Source organism: Muntiacus reevesi, chromosome 2, assembly GCF_963930625.1.
Source record: "Muntiacus reevesi chromosome 2, mMunRee1.1, whole genome shotgun sequence".
In the NCBI taxonomy this organism is placed as follows: Eukaryota; Metazoa; Chordata; class Mammalia; order Artiodactyla; family Cervidae; genus Muntiacus; species Muntiacus reevesi.
The window spans coordinates 247,460,258-247,486,090 of NC_089250.1; the positions used below are offsets into that span (position 1 = coordinate 247,460,258).

The 25,833-nt window shown below is 57.7% G+C and overlaps 2 protein-coding genes across 4 annotated transcripts in view; one reads left to right on the forward strand and one right to left on the reverse strand.

The window, feature by feature from the left end:
* Positions 1-5,775: 5,775 nt before the first annotated feature.
* HSD11B2 (hydroxysteroid 11-beta dehydrogenase 2) lies at positions 5,776-25,829 on the forward strand. Of its 3 annotated transcripts, XR_010661681.1 has the most exons (8): positions 5,776-6,126; positions 9,563-9,775; positions 9,892-10,077; positions 10,187-10,324; positions 10,529-10,612; positions 13,709-13,877; positions 15,344-15,465; positions 25,202-25,829. XR_010661681.1 is itself a non-coding variant. In XM_065925544.1 (7 exons), the coding sequence occupies exons 1-6, from the start codon at positions 5,862-5,864 to the stop codon at positions 13,864-13,866; spliced, it is 1,044 nt and encodes a 347-aa protein (XP_065781616.1). In that variant the 5' UTR covers positions 5,776-5,861; the 3' UTR covers positions 13,867-13,877; positions 15,344-16,308. The 3 variants fall into 3 exon arrangements, 2 of the variants coding, with proteins under 2 accessions (XP_065781616.1, XP_065781615.1); XM_065925544.1 differs by lacking the exon at positions 25,202-25,829 and having other exon boundaries at positions 15,344-16,308; XM_065925543.1 differs by lacking the exons at positions 13,709-13,877; positions 15,344-15,465; positions 25,202-25,829 and having other exon boundaries at positions 10,529-11,463.
* Positions 11,958-25,833, reverse strand: part of ATP6V0D1 (ATPase H+ transporting V0 subunit d1) — a 37,280-nt gene continuing 23,404 nt past the window's right edge. Inside the window, exons 3-8 of the mRNA XM_065925545.1 lie at positions 17,789-17,967; positions 16,323-16,402; positions 13,134-13,211; positions 12,832-13,008; positions 12,626-12,703; positions 11,958-12,547 (exon numbers count right to left, since the gene is read on the reverse strand). Of these exons, the coding sequence (XP_065781617.1) occupies positions 12,386-12,547; positions 12,626-12,703; positions 12,832-13,008; positions 13,134-13,211; positions 16,323-16,402; positions 17,789-17,967 (754 nt within the window). The 3' untranslated portion in view covers positions 11,958-12,385. The remainder of the gene's footprint in view (positions 12,548-12,625; positions 12,704-12,831; positions 13,009-13,133; positions 13,212-16,322; positions 16,403-17,788; positions 17,968-25,833) is intronic.

The window sequence follows — 25,833 nt, forward strand, 5'->3', positions numbered from 1 at the left end:
CTGTAAGGAAGCAAGTTTTGGAATTAGTTTTTAACAACTTGCTTTAATTCTACCATTGGGAGACATGTTTCTAATCCAGAGGCAAATTTTATTTTTATTTTTTTATTTTTTGGAACAGAGAAGGGCTTACTGCAGGGCCAAGTAAGGAAAATGGGTGGCTCGTGCTCAAAATCCCTGAACTCCCAGAAGCAAATTTTAAAAGGTTGATAGCCTTTTGCCTGGGTATTGCCCACTGAATAATGCCAACCTCCTTGGCTGACAGGGGACAGTGCTGCCTGATGACTAGGGAGCAGAGCATCTGGACGGCTGAGTAATCACTGAACCTCTTGTATATAGAATTGTGGTACCTGCTTCATTCGAATGATGTGAGGATAGTACATAAAATTAAGTATGAGGAAGTTGAACACAAGGACTGGCAAGCACGCAGTAAATGTGGCAGAGGATTAAGAATAAGTCAGAGCTGCACTGCAGGACTCAAGATGACCAGTTTCACCTGGAGTCAGCCAAGCTCGCCCAGTAAGTGTTCTCAGCTGGGACTTGCCTTTCCCCTGGGACTGGTCCAGAAAACCCTTGAGAGCAAATTCTCTTAGTGTTTCCCAAGCTCAAGGGCCCTAATCCCCAAATATCTGCCTTCAATCCTGGAAGTAAAGAAGTTCAGGGAGGGTGCCAGACAGAGTTTGAAAATGCAAGTGATCCTTCTGGCTTCCCGCATGTCCCCATTCCTTCTGCCCACTAAGCAAAGCGTCTGGCTTCCCGGTACACAGCCAGAGGAGACGGACGGGGCACGTGTTCATGCCTGGGAAGCTGACAGTCTCCCAGGCTCTTGTACCACCTGAGTGGTGTGCTGGGGACCACAGGCACCCAGCTGTCTCTGGGCTCAACCCTCGCATGTCCACAAGCACTTCAGGCTCAGTTTGTCCAAAACAGACTGCTGTCCCTCGGAGGGATGCACCAACAGGATGCCCAGCCTCCCCTTGTGCCTTTTCCCCAAACCCATTTCCAAGCCAATCAGAACAGGGTCTTATTCGCTCAAGACTTTTCCCAGCTCTCCTTTGCCCTCAGAATGAAGTCAGAGGTGGTGAAATGCTGTTGTTTAGTAGCTAAGTCGTGTCCAACTCTTTTGGGACCACATAGACTGTAGCCCGCCAGGCTCTGCTGTCCACGGGATTTCTCAGGCAAGAATACTGGAGTGGGTTGCCATTTCCTTCTCCAGGGGATCTTTCTGACTCATAGATTGACCTTACATCTCCTGCATTGGCAGGTGGATTCTTTACCACTGAGCCACCAGGGAAGTGCATGGCAAAGGTAGCTCTGTGTTAACACAGTTCTCAGTCTTCGAGCTCTGGTATACCTGAGTTTGGATCTTGGGGCTGGTCCAAGATTCAAACTTAGGTGAACCTGAGTTTGAGACCCTGAACAACTTTCTTAGCCTCTGGAAGCCTCAGTTATATTTTATTTTCCTTGAATATAAAATAGTAATGATGACACCCACTACAAAGGGCTCTTGTGAGGCCTCTGCACCCAACCCAAGGCTTGGGGCAGAGCAAGAGGTTTGGAGGCCAGTGCATGGAATAAAGATTGAAGATGAACTGGGAAGGGTGTGGCTCCCAGAACTAGAGAAGATGATGAGACCAGTTTTGGACATGCTGAGTATAATGGGCCTATGGGTGTCCAGGGGAGGCATCCAGAGGCAGATGGACATGTGGGCCTGGAATTAAGCGTCTTGGCTGGAAAGGAGCGTGGGAGTCACCAACATGTGAGTAGGAAGATGAGCTCATGGTGGGGGAGGGACCGAGCATGAGCCCTCCACAGCCAGAGGTTCACCCACAGGGAAGAGAAGCTTATGAAGGGAGAGCCGGACAGGTAGGAGGGAACCCAGTAGCTGTGGCTTTGCAGGTGCCGAAGGGAGAAAGGGCCCAGGGTACAGAGGAGTTAACTGAAAGCAGAGATGTGTCCTTGGTATTTGAGGACTAGCTTGTCATTCACTGGTGACCTCTGGCGTGGCCAGGAGCCGGAGCTGACTCAGAGCTAGAGTGGGAGAGAGGAGAGTGAAGATGGTGACTGGAGACGGTTTTCGAGAAAAGCAGCCGAGAAAGGGGGCGGGTGTCGTGGGGAGGAGAGTATGAGAACAATGCTTGGGGAAAGGGATACAGGATTGAGTGAGAGAAGTTCTTTATGGTGGTTCCCAGGGAGAGAGGGCAGAGCCAAACTGGGGTGCCTGCTGCCAGAAAGGACCCAGTGGTTAGTTGTTATAGCCACAGTGCCCAGCACGGGGCCTGGCACACAGTAGGAACACAATACAAGTTTGCTGTCTTTGAGGATGGGGAGAGATGTGGTGTGGAACTTGGGCAAGGGGGTGGCCATCGGCAGAAAGAGGTTCCTCTCTGCCATTGTGTAGGAGGGAGGAGTGATGGGGTGCCAGAGGTGAGCAGAGAGCAGGGCCTCCTTGGGATTCTGCTGCCTCTGAACCTGACCACAGAGGAAGAAAGGGGTGATAGGGAGCGCTTGGCTCCAGAAACGCAGTGTGTTAAGAGAACAGAAAGTGAACTCTTAGGCCTGCCACTTGGCAGGCCCCATCCTGGATTTCTGTTCCTCCCATCCTCACATCCAACAGTCACCTTCACTTTATTCCCTTCAGAGCCATGCCCTCCCCCAAAGGCCAGCAGATGGTGCCAGTGAGCTGCTGGACTCAGCTGGAGCAGACGAGCCAGACTGCCAGCCCCCAACCCACCTCATGGCCCTCCAGAGCCTGGGGCATGCTGAAGGTTTGGCTCACCAAGTTTCTGATTAAGGAGTGGGATGGGTGGTGAGGGAGGGGTGAGACCAAGGGAGATTGTGGGTTGAGGGCCTAGGGGTGAGGTGGTTCAGGGGCTCTGCTCCTTCCGGTTGCCCTTCATCTCTCTGCCCCTGCCAACCCTCCTTTATCTGCTGGGGCTCCTGCCCTCTGCTCCCCCTTCTCCTCCTTGGAGGGCCCTGCCAGCCCGGACTCCTGGTTCTGGCAGAGGCTGGTTCTCTGCCCTTGGGCAGACACAGCCTGGCACCAGGCCTCAGACAGGGTTGGGCCAGCCCCTCCCAGCCATGACTGCCTAAACCACCTTCCTTCTACTTCCAGAATGTCTCCACCTGATGAGAGGTAAGGAGTCAGGTGCTCAGGTGGCTACAGTGAGCTGGAGTATAGGTCCTGGGAGGAAGGCCTGGCCTAGGAAGTAGGATGAATTTATGGGTGAGAGGGGGGTTAAATACGAATGTGGCAGATCATCCACGAGACCCAAACCACACAAGACAAATATTTCTGTCTAAGGTGGCGCAGTGTCCCAGAAGCTGAACTGGAAACATGCCCCACCCATCCTAGCATCCTACACTCCACAACCAAAGACAATTCCCTGAATTCCTCTCTCAGCAAGTCTCTCTCCCCATCCCAGGCTTCCCAGTGGGTCAGGGTCCTTCATGGTTCCTTCCCAGGAGTAGGATCTTGTTTCTCAGAGTCTCCTCACCTTGCTTTCCAGCTTCCACCTTCCTACCCTTTTGTTAAAAATTTATGTATTTAGGCTTCACTGGGTCTTTGTCGCTGCGCACAGGCTTTCTCTGTTATGGCGAGCAGGGGTTACTCTGTTGTGTCGTGGAGGCTTCTCATTGCGGTGGTTTCTCTTGTTGTAGAGCGCAGGCTTAGTAATTGCGGTACGCATCCTTAGTTGCCCAATAGCATGTGAAATCTTTCCAGACCAGGGATCAAGCCTGTATCCCCTACATTGGCAGATGGATTCTCAACCACTGGACCACCAGGGAAGTTCTCCAACTCCCTGCCCTTTGACTCCTACTCTGGCAAGCTCTGGTACTACCTGTGTGGCCTTAACCTTGAAGGCTGCCTGAGACACCCCCCCCCCAATCCTCTCCTCTACATCCCCTCCACAGTCCCAAGGGACTTAATGGTCTGAAGCTGCAGAAACCACACTCAGACTCTCAGTAGGGTGACTAAAGCTGGGAGGGTGTTGGTCCCACAACCCAGAGTCTACAGCTCAAATTGGGATGCCAGGTCAAGGTTGCTGTTTCCACCTGTGAGACTGGGCCACAGGTTCAGAACGATAGGAGTCAGCACATTTTGGAAAATTAATGTTTCCCTGAGTTTCCGAAGAATGACGCAGACCAAGGGAGTCACCAAAAAACACACGAACACAAATGTGCTTACATGCATACACATGCATATTCATGGCACGGGGACAGACATGTCATTTGTGTATGGACAAGCTATGGAGTCCATGGAAAGAGTGTACACAAATATAGGCATACACAGGTACACAAGGTCATGTACCCAGGGTCAGACACACATATCTTTCCCAGCCCTGCCTCCCAGGGCCAGGGCTAACTTGTCATCCGTACTTACAGCAGAAGGAGGAAGAAGTAGAAGCTCAGGAGTGGCTCTGGGAAGGACCCCTTAAGTAAGTCTGTCTCCCTGCTCCTCCTGAGATAACCCTGGCTCTCCAGGGGGCCATGCCTGGGTGGCAGAGAAGGCTTCGAGGAGGCATTGCCTTGAAGCCCTGGCACAGAACCTGAGCATCTAAGATAGAGAATGGGCAACATAATTGGGAAGGGTTCATGACACCCCCCCCCCCAGGACATAGTGTGGGCATAGATGAGGCACTGGGCAAGGGTTCAGAAGAAGCAGGGACCCCCTGCACCATGGGCTGACCTACCGACCTCAGCACAGGGCCTGGCAGTGAGGTACTGGCACCACTTGCCTGTGCTGGCAGAACCTGGCAAGGATGCCAAGCACAGGGTGCCAGCCACCGGGGTGGGCAGAGTGAGGGCCCACAGGGCCACACACAGACACAGACTTTCATACACACAGGCAGGGAAATGCACCCACACTCACTCACTTTATACCCTGGGGGATCCTGGGAGCAGGGCAGGGATCACCCTGTCCTAGAGGCTGCCCTCACTGACTCCCCGGGTGTCCCCATTGGCCTGGCTTTTGGGGTCCCTGGTGTTGGAGAGTGGGCTGGAGTTAATGGGAGGCCTAGATGCTTCCTCAGAACCCCCCTCCACACACTCACGCCCACACATGTACACTTATGTGGCAGGAGGGGAGGCGGAGTGTGGGGAGGGGGTTTGCTGCACACCCAGGGCTGGAAAGTGGAAGGAAGTGGGGGATGGCGGGGCAGAGACTCCCAAGAATATGGTCTGTCACCCTGCTCCACCCGGCCCCCAGCCCCAAATCGGTCGGTGGCCGCGGGTAGCTTAGGTGTGAGCGTGTGTTCTAGGCACCTGCGGCAGCTCAAGGCGTGGTGTTTGCGCCGGCGTTGGCCTAGGCTGCCGGGTGAGGGCGGCTGGTTCCCCGAGGTGTTCTGGCAGGCCCGGCTGGCCGCGGAGGTGCGGTCAATGTGAGGATGAAGGTTGCGTGTGTCCTCAGGTGTCCCGAGCAAGTGTGAGCTGTGGATGTGCTCATCTGGCAGTCGTGGCTCAGCGGACCAGCGCAGGAGTGAGCGCATGCCGGCCACTAGGACTAGACCTACCGCACTTCTCCTGGGCACGGCCAGCGAGCGGCAAGCTGAGCAGTTGAGCAGCAACTTTGGGACTTGGTTCTGGCTTCTTCGAAAGAGGATCTGACCGCGGGGGCGGGGCAGAGGGCGGGAGGTAGAGGTGGGGGCACCTGCCCGGCACAGGGTGCTGGCAGAGAAGTAAAGGAAAGCCCCGCCCCTTCCCCGCCTCCGTTCCGCCCTCGCCCCCGCCCCCGGGGCTCTTTAAAAGCTCGGCCCGAGGGCGAACAGAGAAAGCCAGTATCCCCTCCCGCTCCTGGCTGGTGTCCTGCTGCACCCCCGCGTCCCAGCCCCGCGTCCCAATCCCTGCTCTCCAGCCCGGTCGCCATGGAAAGCTGGCCCTGGCCGTCGGGCGGCGCCTGGCTGCTCTTGGCGGCCCGTGCGCTGCTGCAGCTGCTGCGCTCAGACCTGCGTCTGGGCTGCCCGCTGCTGGCGGCGCTGGTGCTGCTGGCCGCGCTCGACTGGCTGTGCCAGCGCCTGCTACCCCCGCTGGCCGCACTTGTCGTGTTGGCCGCCACCGGCTGGATCGTGTTGTCCCGCCTGGCGCGCCCGCAGCGCCTGCCCGTGGCGACTCGCGCGGTGCTCATCACCGGTGAGTGCGCGGGGCGCGGAGCGCGGCGACTCCCGGTTCGAGGGCGGGACCGGACACCCAGAGGGCTCCCTGTGGGCATGCCAAGGCAACGCGGGACCCCCAGCCGAGAAGTGGGGAAGCCTCTCACCCCTGGGTTCAGGGGGCCAGCCAAGTAGGAAGCGCAGGGCACTTCCCCAAGTCCGGGTTGACTACCTACGGCTTTGGGGAGGATTGAAGGGAAAAGGAGGCAGGGAGTGGGCAGGTGCGCAGAAGAGAGTGCCAAAGGAGCCTCCTGGAGCTTGGGGTTTATGCTATGTCCCTCTCCAACACAGCAGTCTTCCGACAGAGGACACTGCTCGGAGGGACTGAAGACAATCTCCACCGCCTTGAGCTCTGCCTAACATCCCCACGTGGGAGGTCCTGTCTCTTCCCTGGGACCAGGAGGAATAGGCTTAAATGGAGAGTTGGGACCCCCTTCTCCCAATTGGCTGGGCTCCTTGGAGTTCAGAAAAGCTTGAGGTCATCATGAGGGACAGCTGGACATTCAGCCACCCCTCAGATCCCACCCCCCAGACCCAGACTGTGAAGGAGTTGTCCAGAGTCTGCACTCATTACGCCACTACCATTCCTCCTGGTCCTCTGTGCCTGGGAAAGAGGTGAGGTCTTAGAGAGCTGGGCTCAGGTGCCTCTGGCCACCTTGTTGAGCTCTTCGTCTGGAACAAGGAATAAATCTATCACCAGAAAGAGGGAAGGAGGAGCTGAGACCCAGGAGTGGAGAGAGAGCGAAAAGTCAGGGGCCACTACTGCATAGCACACTACTGGCTCTACTGTATTGGGGAGGGGGAGCCTGGTCTGTCCCCTAACTCCCATGGCTTTGGACAGGTGCTCGGGATTCTGCTCTCTTGCACTGGTGAGTGGCTCCTCAGAGACCTCAGTCCAGTAGGGGGCCCTGCATGATCAGATGAAGCTGGGAAAACTTCCCAAAGGAGGCCATCCTTGAGCAGGGCCTCAGAAGATAGGTGGAGATAGGTAAGAGTGTGGAAGGTGTTTTGGATCAGACAAAGGGTGTGGGACAGAGGCTTGAGGCAGGAATGAGCGTGGCCCGGGGGGGGAGGGGGACAGTCAGGAAGCAGTCTGGCTGCTGAGATGTGGTGGGACAAGCATTTGTATCTTGGAAGGGGCCTTGAATGCCCAGCAAGAAGCCAGAATGTGCTGAGGTGAAGGTAGCAGGAGGGTTTGAGCTTCAGTAAAGATGGTGGAGATAGAGGATGGCTCGGGTTGGGTGGGAGAGATGTGAGTTCAGAGTAGAGTGAGAAGTTTCAAGGGACCCCCAGTTTTAGTGGTTTGAGGAAGGAGAGATGACAGACCTCCTGGTATGAAAGCAAAGAGCTTCTGCCCCCAAGGACAGGGCAGCTCCCCTCCTGCCTTCTAATTAGTGAGTTTAGCCTCCTCAGGACCCAGGTCATCTTCAGATACTAGTGGCCCAGGCAGTCTTTCCTGGGATCTCACCTCAGGTCCTTGTGCCACTACTGTTACATCTCCTAGCCTTGAGCTTGAGAGTGAAGTGAGACTGAGTCTTCCCTCAGTTCTGGTTACAAAGTCCCGCGATGGAGGAGGGTAAGCGGACTGCCCAACCCACCCCATCTAAACATGGAGAGTTGACCTCCAAGCTTCCCAATGCCCCTAAACTCTGGGGTTTCTTCACTCACTACTCACTGCAGTACGAGTAGGTGACCAGGCCCTGCCTCACTTGCTAGGAACACTGTGCCTTGAGCCTGCCAGAGCTGCCGCCCACCCCTCCCTGGGAATGCTCCTGAGAACCCCTAGCCGAGGCTATTGGGGAGCTCAGCCCTGGGGTCAGGGTTTGGGCCGAGCGACTGGGTGCTCTGTGTGCACATGTGTGCACTGCTGGGCAGTACGGGTCTCATGGGATTGAGCCATTGTTGTTCATGCCTCTCTGCAGGTAGGTTGGAGGTAAGCGTAGGTTTCTGAGTGTGTACAGGTGAGCAAGAGGGTATGAAAGGTGTGGGTGATTGTGTTGGGACCTCAGAGCTGAGGTTCTGGGAGGCCTTAGTTTCCCCATGAAGAGCTTGTCTGCTCTGGACGGGAGGTTAGGCAAGTGGGGACACATACACACACACACACACACACGTGCTCACTCCCCTCCTCCAGCCAGACTTGCCCAGGAAGCACCCCTCAGCTGGGGCTGGCTAGGGGGCTCCCAGCTACACAAAGCCCAGCTTGTGGCCCCCTGGCTTTGTTTTCTCTCTCCACAGAGAGAAGGGAGCTGGTTGTGCAGAACCACTTTGCAACCTCTGATCAGCAGGACCACCATGGGGGCAGGCTCTAAAGAGCTTCCTTCCTCACTGGTCACCCCCCTCCCCACACCCCCTCTTATTGACCACCCAAGGAGCTGGATTGGAATGGGAACAATCAAGGGAGCCGGAGTTTATTAGACCCCTACACTGGCTCTGCCTCGTGGTTTATCTCTCTGCATACCAAAACCAGGAAATTAAGCCTCCAAGAGTGGTAACTGACCTCAGATCACATTTGATGGATGTGGGAAGGGATTCTAATGCAGGTCTGTTCTTGTCTTCATCCACTGTGACCCTGTCCTGGAGGCAAGTTATTTGAAGTTCAGAGAATGTCCCAATGTTGCCATTCACTGGAATTCCAAGGGTCAAGCATAAGATGGATATGGGCCTCCAGCTTGCCTGGAGCCTGGAACAATAGTAGAGGGTGCTGAACTGGAAAGGAAGGTGGAGCTCAGGTTGTACAGGGCCTAGATGATGGGAACAGAGCACTTTGGCTTTATCCTAAGGGCTGTGAGGAGCCTTGGAGAGGTTTTCAGAAGCAGAGGGTGTTGTCATTTTGGGAAGGATCCCTCGGGCTACTTAGGCAGAGAATGGATTCAAGGGGACAAGGGGGGACAGGACTAAAAAGGGGGGCTGCTTCAGTGTCCAGGTAAGAGGAAGAATGCTGGGCAAGGACAATGAGAAAGGAAGCGAGGCTGGGAAGTAATATCTGCACATGCAAGCTGAGGCCTGATCTCAAGCAGACAGAAGGACATGAGGGCTGAGGCTGGGTCTCAGCTGGGACTGGCTGACCTACCAACAGAGTCCTGACCTTACTGTGCGCCAGCTGAGTGACTCTGAGGGAAGCAACTTAGCATTACTGGGTCTCAGTTTTCTCATCTGTAAAGTGGGGATCATAAGCCACGTTTGATAGGGTCGCTATGAGGGGTCAGGGAGATGACAGCTTTGAAAGATTTGGTCCTCAGGAGCTCAGCCAGAGGGTCCAAGCCTCCCAGAGATGGGCCTAGGAGGGGAGGGCTGCCGATGCTGGGAAGTCAGGAGTCAGAAGCCTGGATCCCATCCAGGCCATGGTGACCCTGGGGTGTCTCAGGCTGAACTGGGCCATAGTGGAGTTCACTGGCTGTCCTTCCTTCCCTGACCAGGCTGTGACTCTGGTTTTGGCAACGCGACGGCCAAGAAGCTTGACGCCATGGGCTTCACAGTGTTGGCCACCGTGTTGGATCTGAATAGCCCTGGTGCCCTAGAGCTACGTGCCTGCTGTTCTTCTCGTCTGAAGCTGCTGCAGATGGACCTGACCAAGCCAGCAGACATTAGCCGTGTGCTGGAGTTCACCAAGGTGCACACCGCCAGCACTGGTCAGTAGGCTCAACTTCGCTGGGAAAAGGCATGGCTGGGCAGATGTGAGGGGGCCAGGATTGGAGGTGTGCTGCAGAACTGACCCGCAGCTTCCCTCCTGGCTCCATGCCCTCAGGTCTGTGGGGCCTGGTCAACAACGCAGGCCAGAACATCTTTGTGGCGGATGCAGAGCTGTGTCCAGTGGCCACGTTCCGCACCTGCATGGAGGTGAACTTCTTTGGTGCACTAGAGATGACCAAAGGCCTCTTGCCACTGCTGCGTCGTTCAAGTGGTCGCATTGTGACCGTGAGCAGCCCAGCAGGTGAGGGTCCTCCTGCACTGGAGCAGAAAAGATGCCCCTGCTGGGCGGGGAGAGATACTGGAGTCCCTGGCCCAAGCTGAGGCATCCCCCACTCCCAATCTATCCCCAGGAGACATGCCGTTTCCATGCTTGGCTGCCTATGGGACCTCCAAAGCAGCCTTGACGTTGCTTATGGGCAACTTTAGCTGTGAACTTCTGCCCTGGGGTGTCAAGGTCAGCATCATCCAGCCTGCCTGCTTCAGGACAGGTGAGGCTCAGGGGTTTGGGGGTGGGGCTTGTGGGGGGAGGAGGAGGAAGGCAGGGGGATGTGGTCTTCTCTGGAGTGAGACTGGGTCTGAGGAATGGGCGTGACTTTGGCTGGGGGCGGGTCTCAGGTTGTGAGTTAAGAGACCTGGGTCTGGCTTTGGCTTCCCTCACTGACCCCACTCTGGCCTTGGCACTCCTTCCACAGAGTCAGTGAAGGACGTGCACCGGTGGGAAGAGCGCAAGCAGCAGCTGCTGGCCACCCTGCCACGAGAGCTGCTGCAGGCCTATGGTGAGGACTACATCGAGCACTTGAATAGGCAGTTCCTGCACTCTCTGAGCCAGGCTCTGCCAGACCTCAGCCCGGTGGTAGATGCCATCACCGATGCACTGCTGGCGGCCCAGCCACGCCGCCGCTATTACCCAGGTCATGGCCTGGGGCTCATATACTTCATCCACTACTACCTGCCTGAGGGCCTGAGGCAGCGTTTCCTACAGTCCTTCTTCATCAGTCCCTCTGTGCCGAGAGCACTACAGGCTGGCCAGCCTGGCCTGACGTCTGCCCGGGACATAGCCCAGGACCAAGGCCCTAGACCAGACCCCTCTCCCACTGCCCAGTGAGCAGGGTGCATGTAGAGCAGCTCCAGCAAAGGAGGCTCCTTGTGCCCTTGCTCCTCCTCCAGGTATTCTGACACCCAGGTCTGCCCTAGAGCCTGGCCCAAAGGACTCCAACCCCATGCACTGCCGATGCCACAGGCCAGGCCTGGTGAGATGAAGGCTTTCCGGTGAATCTCTGGGCCTCTCCTGCTTCATGAGCCCAAACAGACCCTCCTGGGCACAAGGCTCCACCATGCAGCTTGCAGAACCCAGCTGGATGGGGAGTTTAGTTCAAGGCTTAACTAGAGCCTTAGCCAGGGTCCTACAGTGCCTCTGCAAACTAAGGCGAGACTAGGTACGTTGGGTACCCCCTCAGGATTATTTCTTGGCACCAGTGCCTCAGTGCTGTGATTTGAAGGGTGAATCCTGTTTCTTGACTGGCTCAAGGATTAGGGCCCTGACCACCCACCTCAAGCCCCCCAAGCCACAGGGAGGTTACATACTCACCTGATTGCCACTTTTTGAATAAAGACAAATTTTTATATCTCCTAGAATGGGGGAGATGCTCTGTTTGCCTAGGTGACAGGCTGTGGCCGTGTAACAGACTGGAACTGCCTGGGCAACCCCCAGGGCTCAGCATGGGGGCCGAGGCTCTGGGCACAGGACCTGGTTTACATCCAACCCCCTTCAGTGACCTTGGGCAGATCACATATCCATAGGTTTCCTCAGAGTGAAATGGAGGTAATGACCCCAGCCCAGGGAGTTGTGGTGCTCAGTGAAGCAAACAGGGAACCCTGGGGGCCCTCTAGAGTCAGAAGCCCACTCCATGGGCCTGTTGGAACCTCCAGCAGAGAAAGGGGCCATCTGCCACCGACCTCCCGCCCCCCCAAGGAGCCTGGCTGCACAGGGACAAGGCCAGCCAAGGGCTGCCACCTGAGGAAGGGAGATAGAAGGCTTGGGGGGGGGGGGTGGTTCAGGAGGCCTGAGGCAAGTTGGGGATCTGGGAGAAGGGCCAGGGCCCAAAGAATACAGAAGACTGCTGGGCTTAGAGAAGTTTTTATTATCTTGGAAGAGCAGAGCTACCCCCTTATTTCCCAAGAACACACATACTTTATCCTGGCCATGGCTCTGGGGGGCCCACTGAGGGAAGAGAAGGTTCACGCTGCCCCCAAGGGTTCTCAGGTTAGGGAGGGACACAAAAGTGACCACATGCTTCTCAGACACGTCAGTGGCTGTAAACACAGGGCTGAGGGGGCCTCCTTGCTCTGGAGGTGGTGGCTTGGTCCATCCTTAGTGTGGGGAGCAGGTGCCCAGCCCCCTGAAGGCCCAAGAGCAGTCTCGGAGAGGGTCAGGGAAGCGGGGCAGCCACAAGGACAGTGTGCTACCCCCAGGGCAGGTAGATGAGCCGTGAGCTTTGTCACAGCACACACATATACACACGCACTGTGGGGAGCCTTGGTCCAGGGTGCTAGAAGATAGGGATATAGTTGTCAATCTTGGCGCGGTGGCGTTGGGCGATGCACTCGGCAATCCACACAATGTTGCGACACTCCTGCTCCTTGAGCTTCACAAAGGCGTAGAAAACACCAAAGTGGAACTGGTTCAGAAAGGCCAACTTGTTCAGTTTCACCTGCAGACAAAGGAAAGAGTGGTGTGCAAGGGGCTGGGCCAACAACCCCTCCCTTCGATAAGCAGGCCCAGCACTCACCTCGTGCTCGAAGAATCGGTCCTCCAGGGTCTTGTCTCCAGGGTTGCTGCCCGCACCTTCAAAAAGCAGCTTGTACTCCTGACCCGGGAAAGAGGGGGCACAGGGTGAGGGGGAAGGGAGGCATGAGCACAAGGGTGCTGCTGGGTGTGGGATGGGCATGTGGGTGCCAACAGGCCTGCCCCCCGTCCCACAGTCAGGGCACTCACCGGGTAGTAGTCGGCCACGTTCTTGACCTGCTCATAGTCATCAGCTCGAGCCAGCTGGGCCAGGCCCTCCGGGTAGAGCCGTCCACAGTGTGGGAAGAGCTTGGCACGGTCCTCCTTGGACAGCTCTGTGCCGAAGGAGTTAATGGTGATGATGAAGGCGCGGCGGTCTGCTTCAAACTGTGGGGCCAGTGCACAGGCACCGGAGAGACAGAATGGGGGGGAGGCAGTAGCCGGTCGGTTATCAGGGCTTCCCCACGCCCAGGGCCAGGGCACCAGCAGGCGGGAAGGGGGCAGGCACTCACCTCCAGGATGGGGCACATGGCGTCGGCTGTGGTCCCGCCCAGCAGGGTGCAGAACTTGTAGAAGGACTCCAGGTAGGCCTGTGCAGGGCATGGGGCTCAATCAGCCTAGGCAGGGAGACTCGAGCTGGGTCTGCCAGGCTTCCCCCTCATAGTTCCTTTCTTCCCTTCCCAGCTCCTTTCATGGTTAATCCAAATATCATACCAGTGGACTGGCCAGGGCAGCCCCCATGTCAGAGCCCCCAAAGCAGTCACAGATTTTCACTGTGCATCAGCCCCTGCTGCCTCTCCCACCCAGCAGCAACAGAGCAATTTCTGACCCACTGTCTGCCTCGTGGTGCAGTGCCCCTCACACCCTCATCGCACAGAGGATCAGGCTCAGACAGGGGCCCTGTCTTGCCCCTGCTTCTCTGCCTGCCTTTTCTCCAAATCTCCCCTCAGCCTCAGAAAATCACATGTTGACGGGCTAGTGAAGAATGGTGACTACTGAGAGCTCACGGAGATGGCCTGGATTGGGTGCCCCAGCCCCGCTCAGCACCCCACCTTAAAGAGCACCTCCTCCTCTTCCCATCCCCTAGGCAGCCACAGAGCAGGAACCAGACTGTCAACCCAGCTCCTGGTGAGGGATGGTTATTGCCTGCGCGGACGTCAGCCCTGCAGTGCGATGGATGGACACTCGGGCTGCCAGCGGGAACAAGTACTTGCTGCCCAGGCAAATTGGATCTGCTGGGCATAAGGAGAAGCCAGGTCAGCCCAGGCCTCAGGTCCCTCCCAGGACTAACTACTGAGACCAGCCAGGCCCAGGCTTCCTTCCCTGAACCTCTTCGTGTCAAGGAAGGGGGGCATAGTCTCATGACCTCTGGGGAGCTTCCTCTGCTCAGATTCTCTGGGGTCCCAGCCATAGGGACTCTGGCTCCACAGGCTTCTGAGCTGGGGGTGAGAGCTGGGGAAGCAGAGGAAGCTTTCTGTGTGGAGGTCTGCCCTCCAACATTCCACCTACTGATATGGGCACAGGTTCTACTGGTGTGAGAGAGGAAGTAAGATGAGACCCAGGGGTCCACGAGCCCAGGGGGTCAAGGAGTAAGCAGCTTGGGAAGGGAGAGTGGACCCCAGCACAGCAGAGGACTTGGGTGATAGAAACAGCTGCCAATCCTACCATGGATTAGTGGCACTAGTCTCCCCTGGGACCGTCCCCAGCCATCTCCTTCCCTATGACCAGCCAACTTGGGTGTGTCCAAATCTCAGGCCTGTCCCAGAGGGGCCTACAGTTCCTCTCCGTGGGGGAAGCCACCAGCCTCTGCCGAGCTGGGCTGACCCTGAAAAGACTGCCCCCAGGGTGGTGGAGGCTCGTGGAATAGGCCCAGACTTTCTTCTGGAGCTGAGCAGCTGAAGAAACTGGCAAGACCCCAAAGGCCCAAGTACCAAGGTCACCTTCCCGCCCCCACCCTGTCCCCTGGCGTCTGCCAGCCCACGTCTGCTGCACCAGCTGCCCATGGTTCCCACCCGCTACTGGGGGTCCGCGTAATCTCCCATCTGTGGCTACTGGACTGGGACATGGCCTGACAGGCGGGCCTGGCATGGTGCCCACAGCATTGGGTCGGTGTTTACAAGCTGGTGCCCAGGCGGCCCTCGCCAGTGACTCCAGCTAGAACCAGTCAGGCCTGGTGAGGGCATGGGTGAGGCCGAGGGGACAGCCTCACCCCTCACCCTGTCTCAGGGCAGGGAACCCGGCAAGGAGCCAGGAGCACTGCAGGGGGGGTGGGTTGTGAGCACTAACACACGACAGCCAGCTCTGACTGCCTGCCCCCACCACGCCCCTGGCCCCACCCTCCCCATCTCCCTATTAGCAGACGAGAGTACTTGCTTTGCAGACAGGCTGAGCCACGCGCAAAGCACAGTACTGCCCAAGGTCTAGCCAGTGGCTGGGGCTTCAGGCAGCCCACCCCACTTCTCTGAGCCCTCAATCTCATCTTTCAACTGGCATACTGATGCCTACCTAGCTCCCAGAGCAGCCCCAAGGAGTACAGAAGCCAATAGCCTTCCTACCTCTCATCTCATCCCCTCTAGTCTGTCCTCCAAACTCTGATGATACTCTGCCCTGCTGAAAATCTTCGCTGGCTGATCCTGCCTACAGGGTAAAGTCAAACTTCTGGCCTGACATTCAAGGCCCTGGGGGACCTGATCCTGTGCCTGACTTGATCCTTTCCTTCCAGGTCTATCTCCCACTGTCCAGCCAGAACCGGCACTTCCACAGCGAACTGCTTGCCACTTGGCTCGTGTTCCACACTGGCTTCTGCATGTGCTGGCCCTGTGCCTCCACTACTACAACCTCCAGGTGGGCCCTTCACCCATGGCATACCCGCCCTGCCCTCTGGCCCAGACCCCTGCAGCGAGACTGGAGGGCGTGGGCTCAGGCTGCCACTGTCTTGGCCACCTTGCTCCAAGCAGGGCAGGAGCAGAGCCTCGTTGTAAAGATCCAAGAGACAGATGTTCTCAGGGTTAGGTCAACAGGGCTGTCAGCAAGTGTTATCTATCTTCAGGTCCCCTTCAGGGGCTGCCCACTGCTGACCCATCAGAGGTCCTCACTATGGCCAGAGACCAGTCTGCCCCAAACAGTCCTCACTGGTCCCTGTCCAGCACCCTTCTCTGGCTCCCAAGCCTGCTCCTAACCTCTTTGAGCCAGGGCAGTGCTGACCCAGGAATCCCAAGCCCACTCTATTTTCAGGGGTCATCACCTTGTGCATAGCCTGATGGGAAGCAGAAGGTGGGTAGGGTTGAAGATGGTGGCATGTGGCACCGGCCCTAGACCCGGGAAAATGAGGGGGACACAGGGACCTGGCTACACCTGGCTGGGTCCCTCTCCCACCATGCTCAGGTGCTCCTTGCTGGCAACAGTCCAGGTTGGGTGAGCCTGAGAGTTATGGCCTGGGTGGTGGCCAGTGACCCTCCTGGATGCAGGGGAGTGGCCATCCAGGAGCCCTAGCCATTCCTGCTGATTTTATCTGGGCCCGAGGGACGGAGAACCTGTTCCATGCAGTCTTGTGCCAGTCACGGGAGCCAGAAAGTGAGCAGATAAGCCCCTGGGAAAGGAGCCCCATGTGCTGTCCCAGCACCCCAATAAATCACCAGCCTACCATGTCCATGGACCCCACCAACCTACTTCACCACCACCATCGGGCCCAGGGGCAATACCTTGTAGAGCGTGTTGCGGATGATCTCGATGTTCATCTCATCGAGGTCCTGCTCTGAGATGCAGTCCTGGAAAAAAGCCGCTGGGGAGGAAAGACATGGTATGAGGGGTGGGGGAGCAGACTCTCAGCCTAGGCAAGAATCCTGCTGATGTTCAACTCCCCCTGCAGGGCACAGAGGACCCCTGCCACAAGGCCCATCTGGCTGGGAAGTGAGGGGTGGGGGTGCGGGCACCAACCTGGCCTAGACTATTGCCTTAGAAGTGACCAAAGCCATACTCCAGGCCATATATACTGACCTGAGCTTCTCTTGCCTTCTTGCTACTAAAATTGATTTATAAGGAGGCGGCCAGCCATAACATGATCTAATCGCCTCTGGGGCAGACCCAAGCTCAGATCATGCCAAAGACAGGCTTGCATAAGAGGCCGTGACATCCTCCCTTCTCCAGGGGCAGCTGTGGATTCAAGGCCTGGCGCTCACTTCTCTGCATCTCCCAGAAGGGCCTGGGGCCCACATGTGGAAAACTCCTTTTCCTCAGAACAAGGCCTGAGTATGACAGCTGGGTGAGCAGGGACCAGGGACCCAGGGAACCATTTTAGGGCTGGCATTAGAGGCCAAAGCAGAAGAGAGCCCTTTGATCTCCCGGGAGTTCATGGACTCACTGGTCTTTTTCTTCTTTAGAGATGGAGAACCTGAAGAAGCCACCAACAGCCTAGAACTAGCTCAGAGTTATCATGAGATAAGATATTGTGTAGATAAGACCAAGTAAGATCTATGCCTCTTAGTGCAGGACCAAGTGCAGTTTTGGGCCCAGTTGTACAATCCTGGCAGCTTCCTGGAGGTGGTGTGCTGGGGACTAGGATGCTGGCTGTGAGGACACTAGCTGGCGACAGCCTTAGTGCCTCCTCTCCAGCCCCCCTCCAAGGCAGGCAGGAGCCAATGCTGCCTAGGCGGGGCCCTGTAGGAAGCTCCCAGTTCTCCTTCCTTCCTTGGCTTCTGACATGAACTCTGCATCCTGCTGGACACTGCCTGACTTGGCCCCTGGGACCTGCTTGGTGGAGCAAGTGAAGCTGTTTGCGTCCCTCCTCTGCCTCATGGGCAGCAAGTCACTACAGCCCAGCTTAGGGCCACAGTCTGTCAGAGCTCCCAAGACTCTGAGGGACCCAGGCCCCCTGAGCTCAGCCTTCCTCTGCATTCTGAGGAATCAGCAGCCAGATTCACGAAATTAGATCGTCTGAGTCAGACCCTGGGGGTAGTCTGCCTGGCCCAGTGAAAGCAGCAGGAAGGGAGCAGAAGGCAGGGTGAGAAGAGAATGGGAGGCAAGGCGGACCGGAAGAAAAAGGTAAGCAGCCATGGGTGGGCCTTACTTTCTGGCTCCAGGCTGCCCCCAGGGGTCCAAAAAACCCCACCCAGAGGCACTGAGATTGATGCCACTGCCCGCCTCTCCCTCCTCCGCCAGGGCCGCTCACCCAGGGGCGTGTCCACCAGAATAGCATTGTAGAGCTCAGCAGGTGTCTGTGCGATGTTCACGGCCTCCATCTGCTCGAAACTGCCGAGCGGGTGGCACTTGGGCACAAGCTCGGCGATAGAGCGCTGGTGCAGCGTGCCCGTGATGAGCAGGATCACGTTGTCGATCATGTAGCTGTAGCTGCGGGAGGGAGGCACACAACAGCACAGCCCGTGAAGTCCGGACACGGTGCCGTGCCCATCCCCCAGGCGGTGCAGGCTCAACCCTCAACTGCAAGCACCGCCTCCGGCTCCTCTCCCTGTCCAAGGGTGCCCCTCCTTCTGCACCAGAAGCACAGGACAGACGTGGCCCCTCCCTGAGGGATGTGTGTGGTACTTCATGCCCTATGAGTGAGCGAGTAACGGGGAAGCAGGTCACCAACTACCCTCAGGGTTTTAACCAGTGTTTTGGCAGGACGTGGGAAGTATGGGTGCACGGAGGTGGGAGACACAGGCCAGCTTGGGGAATGAAAGAACTCAGAGATGAAAGCATGTTCTAGGAAGAGGGAACAGTGTGTGCAAAGACCTGGAGGCATTTGCGGAGTGGCAGACGCATTCGAGGAACTGAACTCTGTCAGGGCTGGCAGAGGGAGGGGAACCAGGGCGGTGCTGCCAGCAGCCTGGAGCCTGGAGGCAGGTCCCATGGGTCCAGCTGAGGGTCCTGACTTCATCTGGAGCATGAGAGGTCCACGAGCAGGATACAAGCAAGAGCAGCACAGTCACTCTGGCTGTTGCGGGGAGATGGGGGTGGGGTGGCGGGAGGAGATGGCCAGAGGAGGGGAAGGTTGAGGAGTTGGGTAGGAAGAGGCGTGTCTAGGGAAAACCAGAGACGAGCCAGTAGGAGGCCCCCTCTAGAGTAAGGCCACAGGTCACGCTGAGACGAACAGGCAGACAGCTGTCCTGTGCAGCCCACTGTGAGAACAGGACGCTGCTTCCTCCTTTAGGGCCTGAGGCCAGTGCGAGGCATCCACCCAGGATGGCCTGGAGGAGACCCGGAAGGAGCTGGGGCTCAGGTCAGCGCCCTCCGGCCCAGAAGGCCAGTGCAGACAGTGCACGGGCAGCAGAGAGCTGGGGCCTCCGGGTTCAGACTCGGCCAGGGGCTCTGCCTCCGCCCATTAGGACAAGACCACAAAGGGGCTGTGGCCCAGAGCTCTGTGTAATCACCTGCATGAGAAATGGGGTGAAGAGGGACAGAGGGCCCCAGTCAGGCTGCAGGAGCCACAACACTCCCACGGCTTGTCACCAGTGATGAGCTCAGGGCATGCGGGGGACCGCTCTAGGGCCAGAGAGGGACTCTCACTGAAGAGTGGGAGCTGACCTGGAGGCTGCTGCCCTGAGCGCTGAGCACAGACCCCACCTAGCTGTCAGGTGGGCCACCAGCTGTCCCGCAACAGTACCTTGAACACCCAGTGTTGAGAATGTCCAAGGTAGGAAATGGCCCCCAATTCCAAGGGAAAAAAAGGAGGAAGGTGGTGGCCTAGGCCTCAGCTCAGGGCTGGCTACAGGGGGAGCTCCCACAGGGCCTGCCAGGAAGGCGGCAGGAGAAGAAAACCACAGTTCCTGTCCCGACCTGACCCCCACCCCCCTGCTTGTTACACACTCCCCCAGCTCCCACCCAGCCCAGCGCCCTGCTATGACCTCTGCTCTCCTGGGCTTGGGGCCAGGCAGCTGCCCTCTCTCCGCCCCCAACCCGGCTGGGTCAGCTGCAGGATGTGTGCTGAGAAGAGACAGGCCTGCCTCCTCAAACCGGGGGTGGCAGACAGAGGCTATTCGCAGCCACGAGCCAAGGGGCCCAAACGACCAGCCTTCTGTCCCTGACCTGACCCAGCTGGCAGCATGGAGGGACTTCGAAGAGAACCCGCTAGGGTTCTGTGCCGTGGTTGCCAGTCCCAGCCCGCATCATCCCCTACCATGCACAGCACACCTATCCTGCCCTGCCCCTGCTGCCTCCAGAATCGCATGCGCCAGGACCCACAACACTCCACTTGTGGCCCATCCAGCCCCACTGATAGTCCCTAAGAGAGCCACAGAGATCCCACGCCAAGATGATCTGAAGATGCTCTTTCACGCTCTCACCAGATTTTGGACAGGCAGGCGGGGAACACTACCGCTTTGAGCTGTACTATTCAACCGATCCCACACCACCAGCATCAGCAGCCCCTCTGTCAGAGGATGTAAAGCGCAGAGATTGCAGGCCGCAGGCTCTGTCATCCCATGAAGCAGAGGAGCACGATGTCCCTTGGCCAGTGTCCACATACCTCCACCCATGTCCAGGTCCCCATGCCCTGACTCTACACTCCCCAACTTACCGTGTCTTCTTAGAGGACTCTCCACAAGTCAGTTTCCTTTCTCTAAACCTCCCCACTCCTTGTACCACTGAGTATTCATGTATGTTGAGCATGGGGCTGGCATCAGGGCCCTCCTGACCTGGCTCGGAGGTGAGTCCTGTGGGAAGACTCCACTGTCTGGCTTTGTGGTCGTCCCTCCAGTGATGTGGAACAGGCCAGCTATGATTCACCGACAGCAGATGTGGGGGCTGGTGATAGCCCACCGCCTGCTGCCCGCAGACTCCTGTTAGAAGTCCTGGCTGGGCACCAAGGGAAATGCTAAGCCAAGTAAAGCCCCCTACTTCCTTCCAAGGCCCCCCTTCTATCTAGGTTAGGCCAGCCTTGGACAACCCTGTTCCAGGCCCAGCAGCTCCCTCCCCCAGGTCAATGACAAAGTTGCTATGGTAGCAGCCCCTGCTCCTCTCCCCTGCCCAATGAGAGCCAGGATCTCCTTTTGTGGGATGAAAGGAGGCAGGGCAAGGCAGAGACGCTGCTGGCCCAGCTGTCTGCTTGTCCCCCAAGGTGAAGGCTTTCAGCAGGCAGGGAAATCCTCCTCCTTGTCGTAGTCTGGCTTCAGCAGCTGCCTCCCTGCCCCCAGAAAGTCACTCCCCCGGCCCTCCCCTTACTCAGCCTTAATAGGACAGAGTGAGGTTCCAGCTGGTCAGCGTCTCCCTCCAGAGGAAAACAGCTGGGGAGTGGACAGGCGTCCGCCCGCCAGGCCAAAGAGGCCCTCTTGGGGTGGGAGTGGGGCAGTCTGTATTCCTCTGCCCAGAGGCCTTCCTTCACCCTGTGCCTTCAAAGAGTCAGCTTGGGCTGACAGACGTCTTGGGATGGAGTTCAGAAAGCCACTTCCTCCAAGAAGTCTTCAGAGCCCCCAACCAAGCCCCGTCCCTCTGCTGTGCCCTCTGGCGCCACCTGCTGGAGCATGATGGCTTACTCCCACGGTCTCATCATCTTGGCCCTCTGGGCCAGGTCTGATGCTGGTGAGCAGGCCATGATGACTACGCACCCCAGCCAGCTCATCCAGTTGGCCCATCTACAGCTCCGAACAGAGGCTGCTAGTAATCGTACTTGTGCTCAATCACATCTGGGTCCTACTGAGCCCAGCCCCAGTGGAAAGTGAAGAGATATCAAGCTATGGCTTCGGGCTTGGAAAGAAGACAGGCCTTACCTGTCAGGCCTTAGTTTCCCCTCTGCAATCAGGATGAGTGAAATACAGCCCCCAGCAGAGTTGGTGAGACCCTGACCCTCACCTTATTAAAATCCTGCCCCTCTCCTGAGGTCCATTTGGGTCCTCCCACTCAACCTGAGCCTTCTGAGCATCACAGAGCACTTGTGCCCTCTCCATCAGGCTCAGGAGAACAGTGTCATTACTTGTCCCTCAGGGCAAGAGCGAGGCACCCCAGCCTACAGAGACCCTGCCATCAATTCAGAGGTGGTAGCTGCAGACAGTGAAGGCTGGGGGGCCAGAACTGGGAAACCTAAGGATACCTGATGCCTGCTGTGACCCAGCAGAGCCAAGGCTTGAGCAATGTGACTTGGGGACAGTGGCAGGTGTGTTGACAGGCACACTGGGCATTTGAGGTCATAGTTCTGAGACAAAACTTTTTTCCAGCTGCCCTCACCTAGCTGGTGACACTGAAGCCCCTGGCACACCAGACTATGAGACCTCTCCTCCCCCAGATGGTGCGGGTCACCCAGGCTCCGCCAGTGGGTGCCCTGGGCTGTAGGCAGGTGCTGCCCACTGGATGGCCCGCTCCAGGGAAACTCAGTTATCTAAGGACAGAGGACTTTGAGGCCACCTGCAACTCCCCAGAGACCAAACACTCCTCCCACAAGCCCCTCTCCCAGCTCCCCTTCTGGGGCCTACTCTCCTCTGGGAAGCCATCATCACATGGTCCAGATTAAGGTCCCCTCCAAAGCTAAGAAGCCCTAATAAAGGCTCTGTCCCATGTCAGACATGCAAGTGAATGGCTGGGCCTGGAAGGAGCTGTTGGTGCAGTATCACATGTTTTCACCATGAAATTGAGCTGAATCATCTCAAAACCACACGACTGGTGATGGCATACTTCAGTGGGATGTCTCTCACTCAGGGCCTTTCCACTGAACATGAGGCAGCTGCCCCCACTCTGGCCACCCACTCTCTGAGTGGCCTATCGAACCCCATCTGACCCTGGAGTCCTCTCAATGAGGAAGCCTCCTGTGACCCTTCGTTCCATCCGTGGCAGCTGCCCACAAGCCTCCCCAGAAGCTATCTGCACCACCATGAGCACCCATTTCATTGCATCCATATATCTTCCTCCCTCCTGGCACTGGCCCAGAGCTCACACTGGTCATGTGTGCTGGCTGAAGGCTGGCTGGGGTCTACAGAAGCACTGGATACTGTCTCTCATCATGGGAGGGCAGAGAAGCCTTGCCCAGCTTCTCCCTGCACATCCTCAGTGACAAGGAACTCACCTGCAGAAGCCTGCCCACCATCCTGGGGCTGCTCCAAAGGCAACTAAGAGACTCAAGGCTGGAGCGAAGATAAACCTCTGTGCAGGGCCCAACCTCTGCCCTAGCTGGGCCAGCTTTGTCTGTGGACAGCAGTGGTGTTGCTCCTACAAGCCTCTACACCCATGATGGGGTATCTAGCTGATGCTCCCTTTTCTGGACATGTCTAGGGTCTCTCTTTCCCAGAAGGTAACAGAGCCAGGGGCTTCAGGCTCTAGCTGCTCGGGACATGTATGGTTCCCTCAGCCTTCCCCCAATTCTTCTTTCAAATGCCCTTTGCCTCAGCCAAACAGCCATCTCCTCAGAGAAGCCAGTGGTGAGTCCCCAGGGTGGGGGAGGTCCCCTGGACAGGCCCCTGTGGAAGGCTTCGCCCCTTTCTGCAACACTCCTTATTCCTGGGGTGACTCGGGGTGGAGGAGGTTATGAAGGTGGAAAGGAGGAAGAGGAGGTGGAGGAGGAGGAGCAGCCAGGGAGGCAGGAGTTAAATCAAAGAGACACGGCGAGAGGAAGCAGACTGCTGGAAGGAGGTAAGACGGATGTGGCTCCTAATTAAGCCTGGAGACCTTGGCCACATCAAAGTCAGCAGTGACCTTAGCCAGGGCCTTGTGGTGGAATGACGGGATGGCTGGAAGCGGGCTGGAGGCTCAGGATGGAGGTGGTGAGAGAACAGAGAGTGAATGTAAAAATTCAGGCCACACGGGATGAGCTTTTAATGGTGTGAGAGATCTGAGCTTGTTTTAGATGCTGTTGGGAAGAATGTGGAAGTGAAGAAGTGTGCCATCTACCCAGAGAAGGCTGGAGACAGGAGATAGATGGTGTTTAAGATGGGGAGGTGGTCTCCCCACCTTGAAGGAAGCTTGGGGAGCTGCAGAGTGCTGAGTGGGAAAAGCAAGCAGCCAGCTAGGCAGGGACAGGCCAGGCCAGCTGAACTGATGAGCGTGCCTGTCTGGCAGCAGGGAAAATCCACCAACACTGGCTTCCCCGGCTCCGCTCCCGGCAGCGGAGGTGGGGGCGGGCGCCTGCAGGCTGGAGGCTGCTGGGCTTTCTCCAGGGCTGGGGAGCTGCCAGCCGGGCGGGACCATGAGCTGGGCGGCCAAGAGAGCTGCGGATGTTGGCAGAAGAGAGCTTGAATGATGGATCAGGGAACCTCAGCTGCGGAGGGAGGACAACCAAGACAGAAGGGGTGGTGGGGAAGGAAGCGAGGTCCAGACCCTGCTGAGTCCGGAACCTATGTCCCACGAGGGACTGAGAGTGGGCTGGAGGGCCTGAAGGCCGTGGGTAGAGAGGGGGTGCCTGACTCAGCGGTTTCAGGGGTGGAGCGGTTCCAGGTGGTGACATGGTCTTGGGCAGCCATCACAGGGGTGGCTGAAGTGGAGACTAGAGGAGTGGGTCACTGGAGATGACGAGGTCATAGAGCGAGCAGCCACAGGCTCAGAGGGGCTGACACGTGGCTGCTGAGTCCTTCCTGGGAGAAAGCAGGAGTGAGGGGATGGGACACTGTGAGCCACAATCACCCATGAATGGAAGGGGCGGGGAAGTGACGGTCTGCCCCAGGACAGCGCTTGGCCGCTTTAAGCACTCTTGGTGCCTGCAGCCAACCTCCAGCAAAGAGCTGGCGGCCGTGAGGCCTCAGTCACGCTCAGAGTCGTCTCCAGTTTCATGGCCTGGCAGGCTGAGATCAACTCTCCGAGGGCACCAAGACAGGCCAGGCGGCACAGGCAGGGGGCCAAGCCGGCAGCAAGATGGATGACATCTGCCCTCCGACCGCTGGCAGGAGGTCAGCCTCCTCTGGCCGGCCTAGCTGGCAGGGCCAGAACTTCACCAGGAAGCTGAGGGAGCCCTGTGCAAACAAGGCGAAGGCTGGGCTCTGGTAATAAAACGCACTGCTTCCTGGTATGTCCTTCGGCCCTGGCCTTGGGGTGAAGGCCACACAGGCCCAGGCTAGGGGCTGACTGACAGACAGGCACTGCAGTACAAGCCCCAATGCGGCAGCACGAGATCCACCCCTCCTCTGGCCTCCGGCCCATAGGACCATGCTGGCTGTACACTGATAGAGGCAAGGGCGGTGTGATCACAGACCCAGCCAGGACAGCAGGGCGGCCCCCCGGAAGGAGGCCGGGGGCCAGGAGAGAGTCTGAGCCCTGTGGGTGTCCCAGGCTGTGACCCCCTACCCCAGGACAGGGCTCTTTCGGCTACAGCCCCTACTTGAGCAACGCATCTCGAGTAAACGGCTGCTTCTGGCTGGGTCTGGGAGGCAGGCTTCCAGCCCTGTTCCTGCAAATGTAGGTGTAGCAGTGTGCAGATCCACGGTCTGGGGGTACCACCATCAGGGAATGGTTAAAGCTAGACAGTACATAGAAGAGTACCTGAAAGTCTTCCCACAACACAAACGTACACTCCAACAACGTGGAGTGCGCTCCTGTATGCCAGCCACCCTCGCCTCTGTCCACCACCTGCACTGGGCAACCACCTGGCATGGGCCATCTCTTTGTCCACCAGGCCCTGGCTCCTGGGTCGCCCTGGCAGAGGGGCCTCTCTACCTTCCTGTACCCACAGGCGCAACTGGCAAGCAGAGGCTGCCTCATCCAAGTGCGTCCCCAGCCTGGAGGACCCAGGGTCCTTTCCTGTCATCTTCTCCAGGAGCTTCGTGGACGTAGGCCTGCACCCAAGGGTTAGACCACAGGAAATCTTGGCAGCCAAGAGTCGTCAGGACAGGGGCCTGGGCCAGAACTCAGAAAGGCGGCCAGGTGCTCAGCACCCTCCCCACCCTGCCCCCTGCTCCCCGAGACCCAGGGCCGTGGGCAGAGACAACAGATGAGCTGCAGCCCAGACAGGGCCACAGGGCCAAAACGGTCCCTCTTCAAAACCTGACTCTTCAGACCTCTGCCCATTCCCTGACCCCACCCTGGGGGGGGGGGGGGGGCGGCTAGGACCTGTGAATACTCAAGGTGAATGAGAAATGGCTCCTGTCACCCCTTGCCTCTGTGACACCAGGGGTGTAGGGAAGGTAGCTTCACCCAGCATGGCCACATGGGACACTTGTGCCACCTGACTCCCAGACAGCAGGAAGTAGCTGGTGACCCATTTTATAGGTGATGGCCTGGGCCCAGGGCTGTTGAATGACCAGCCTGGCCACTCAACCTGGGAGGACTCTGCAGGCAGAGGAGGAAAGGCATTCTAGAGGATGC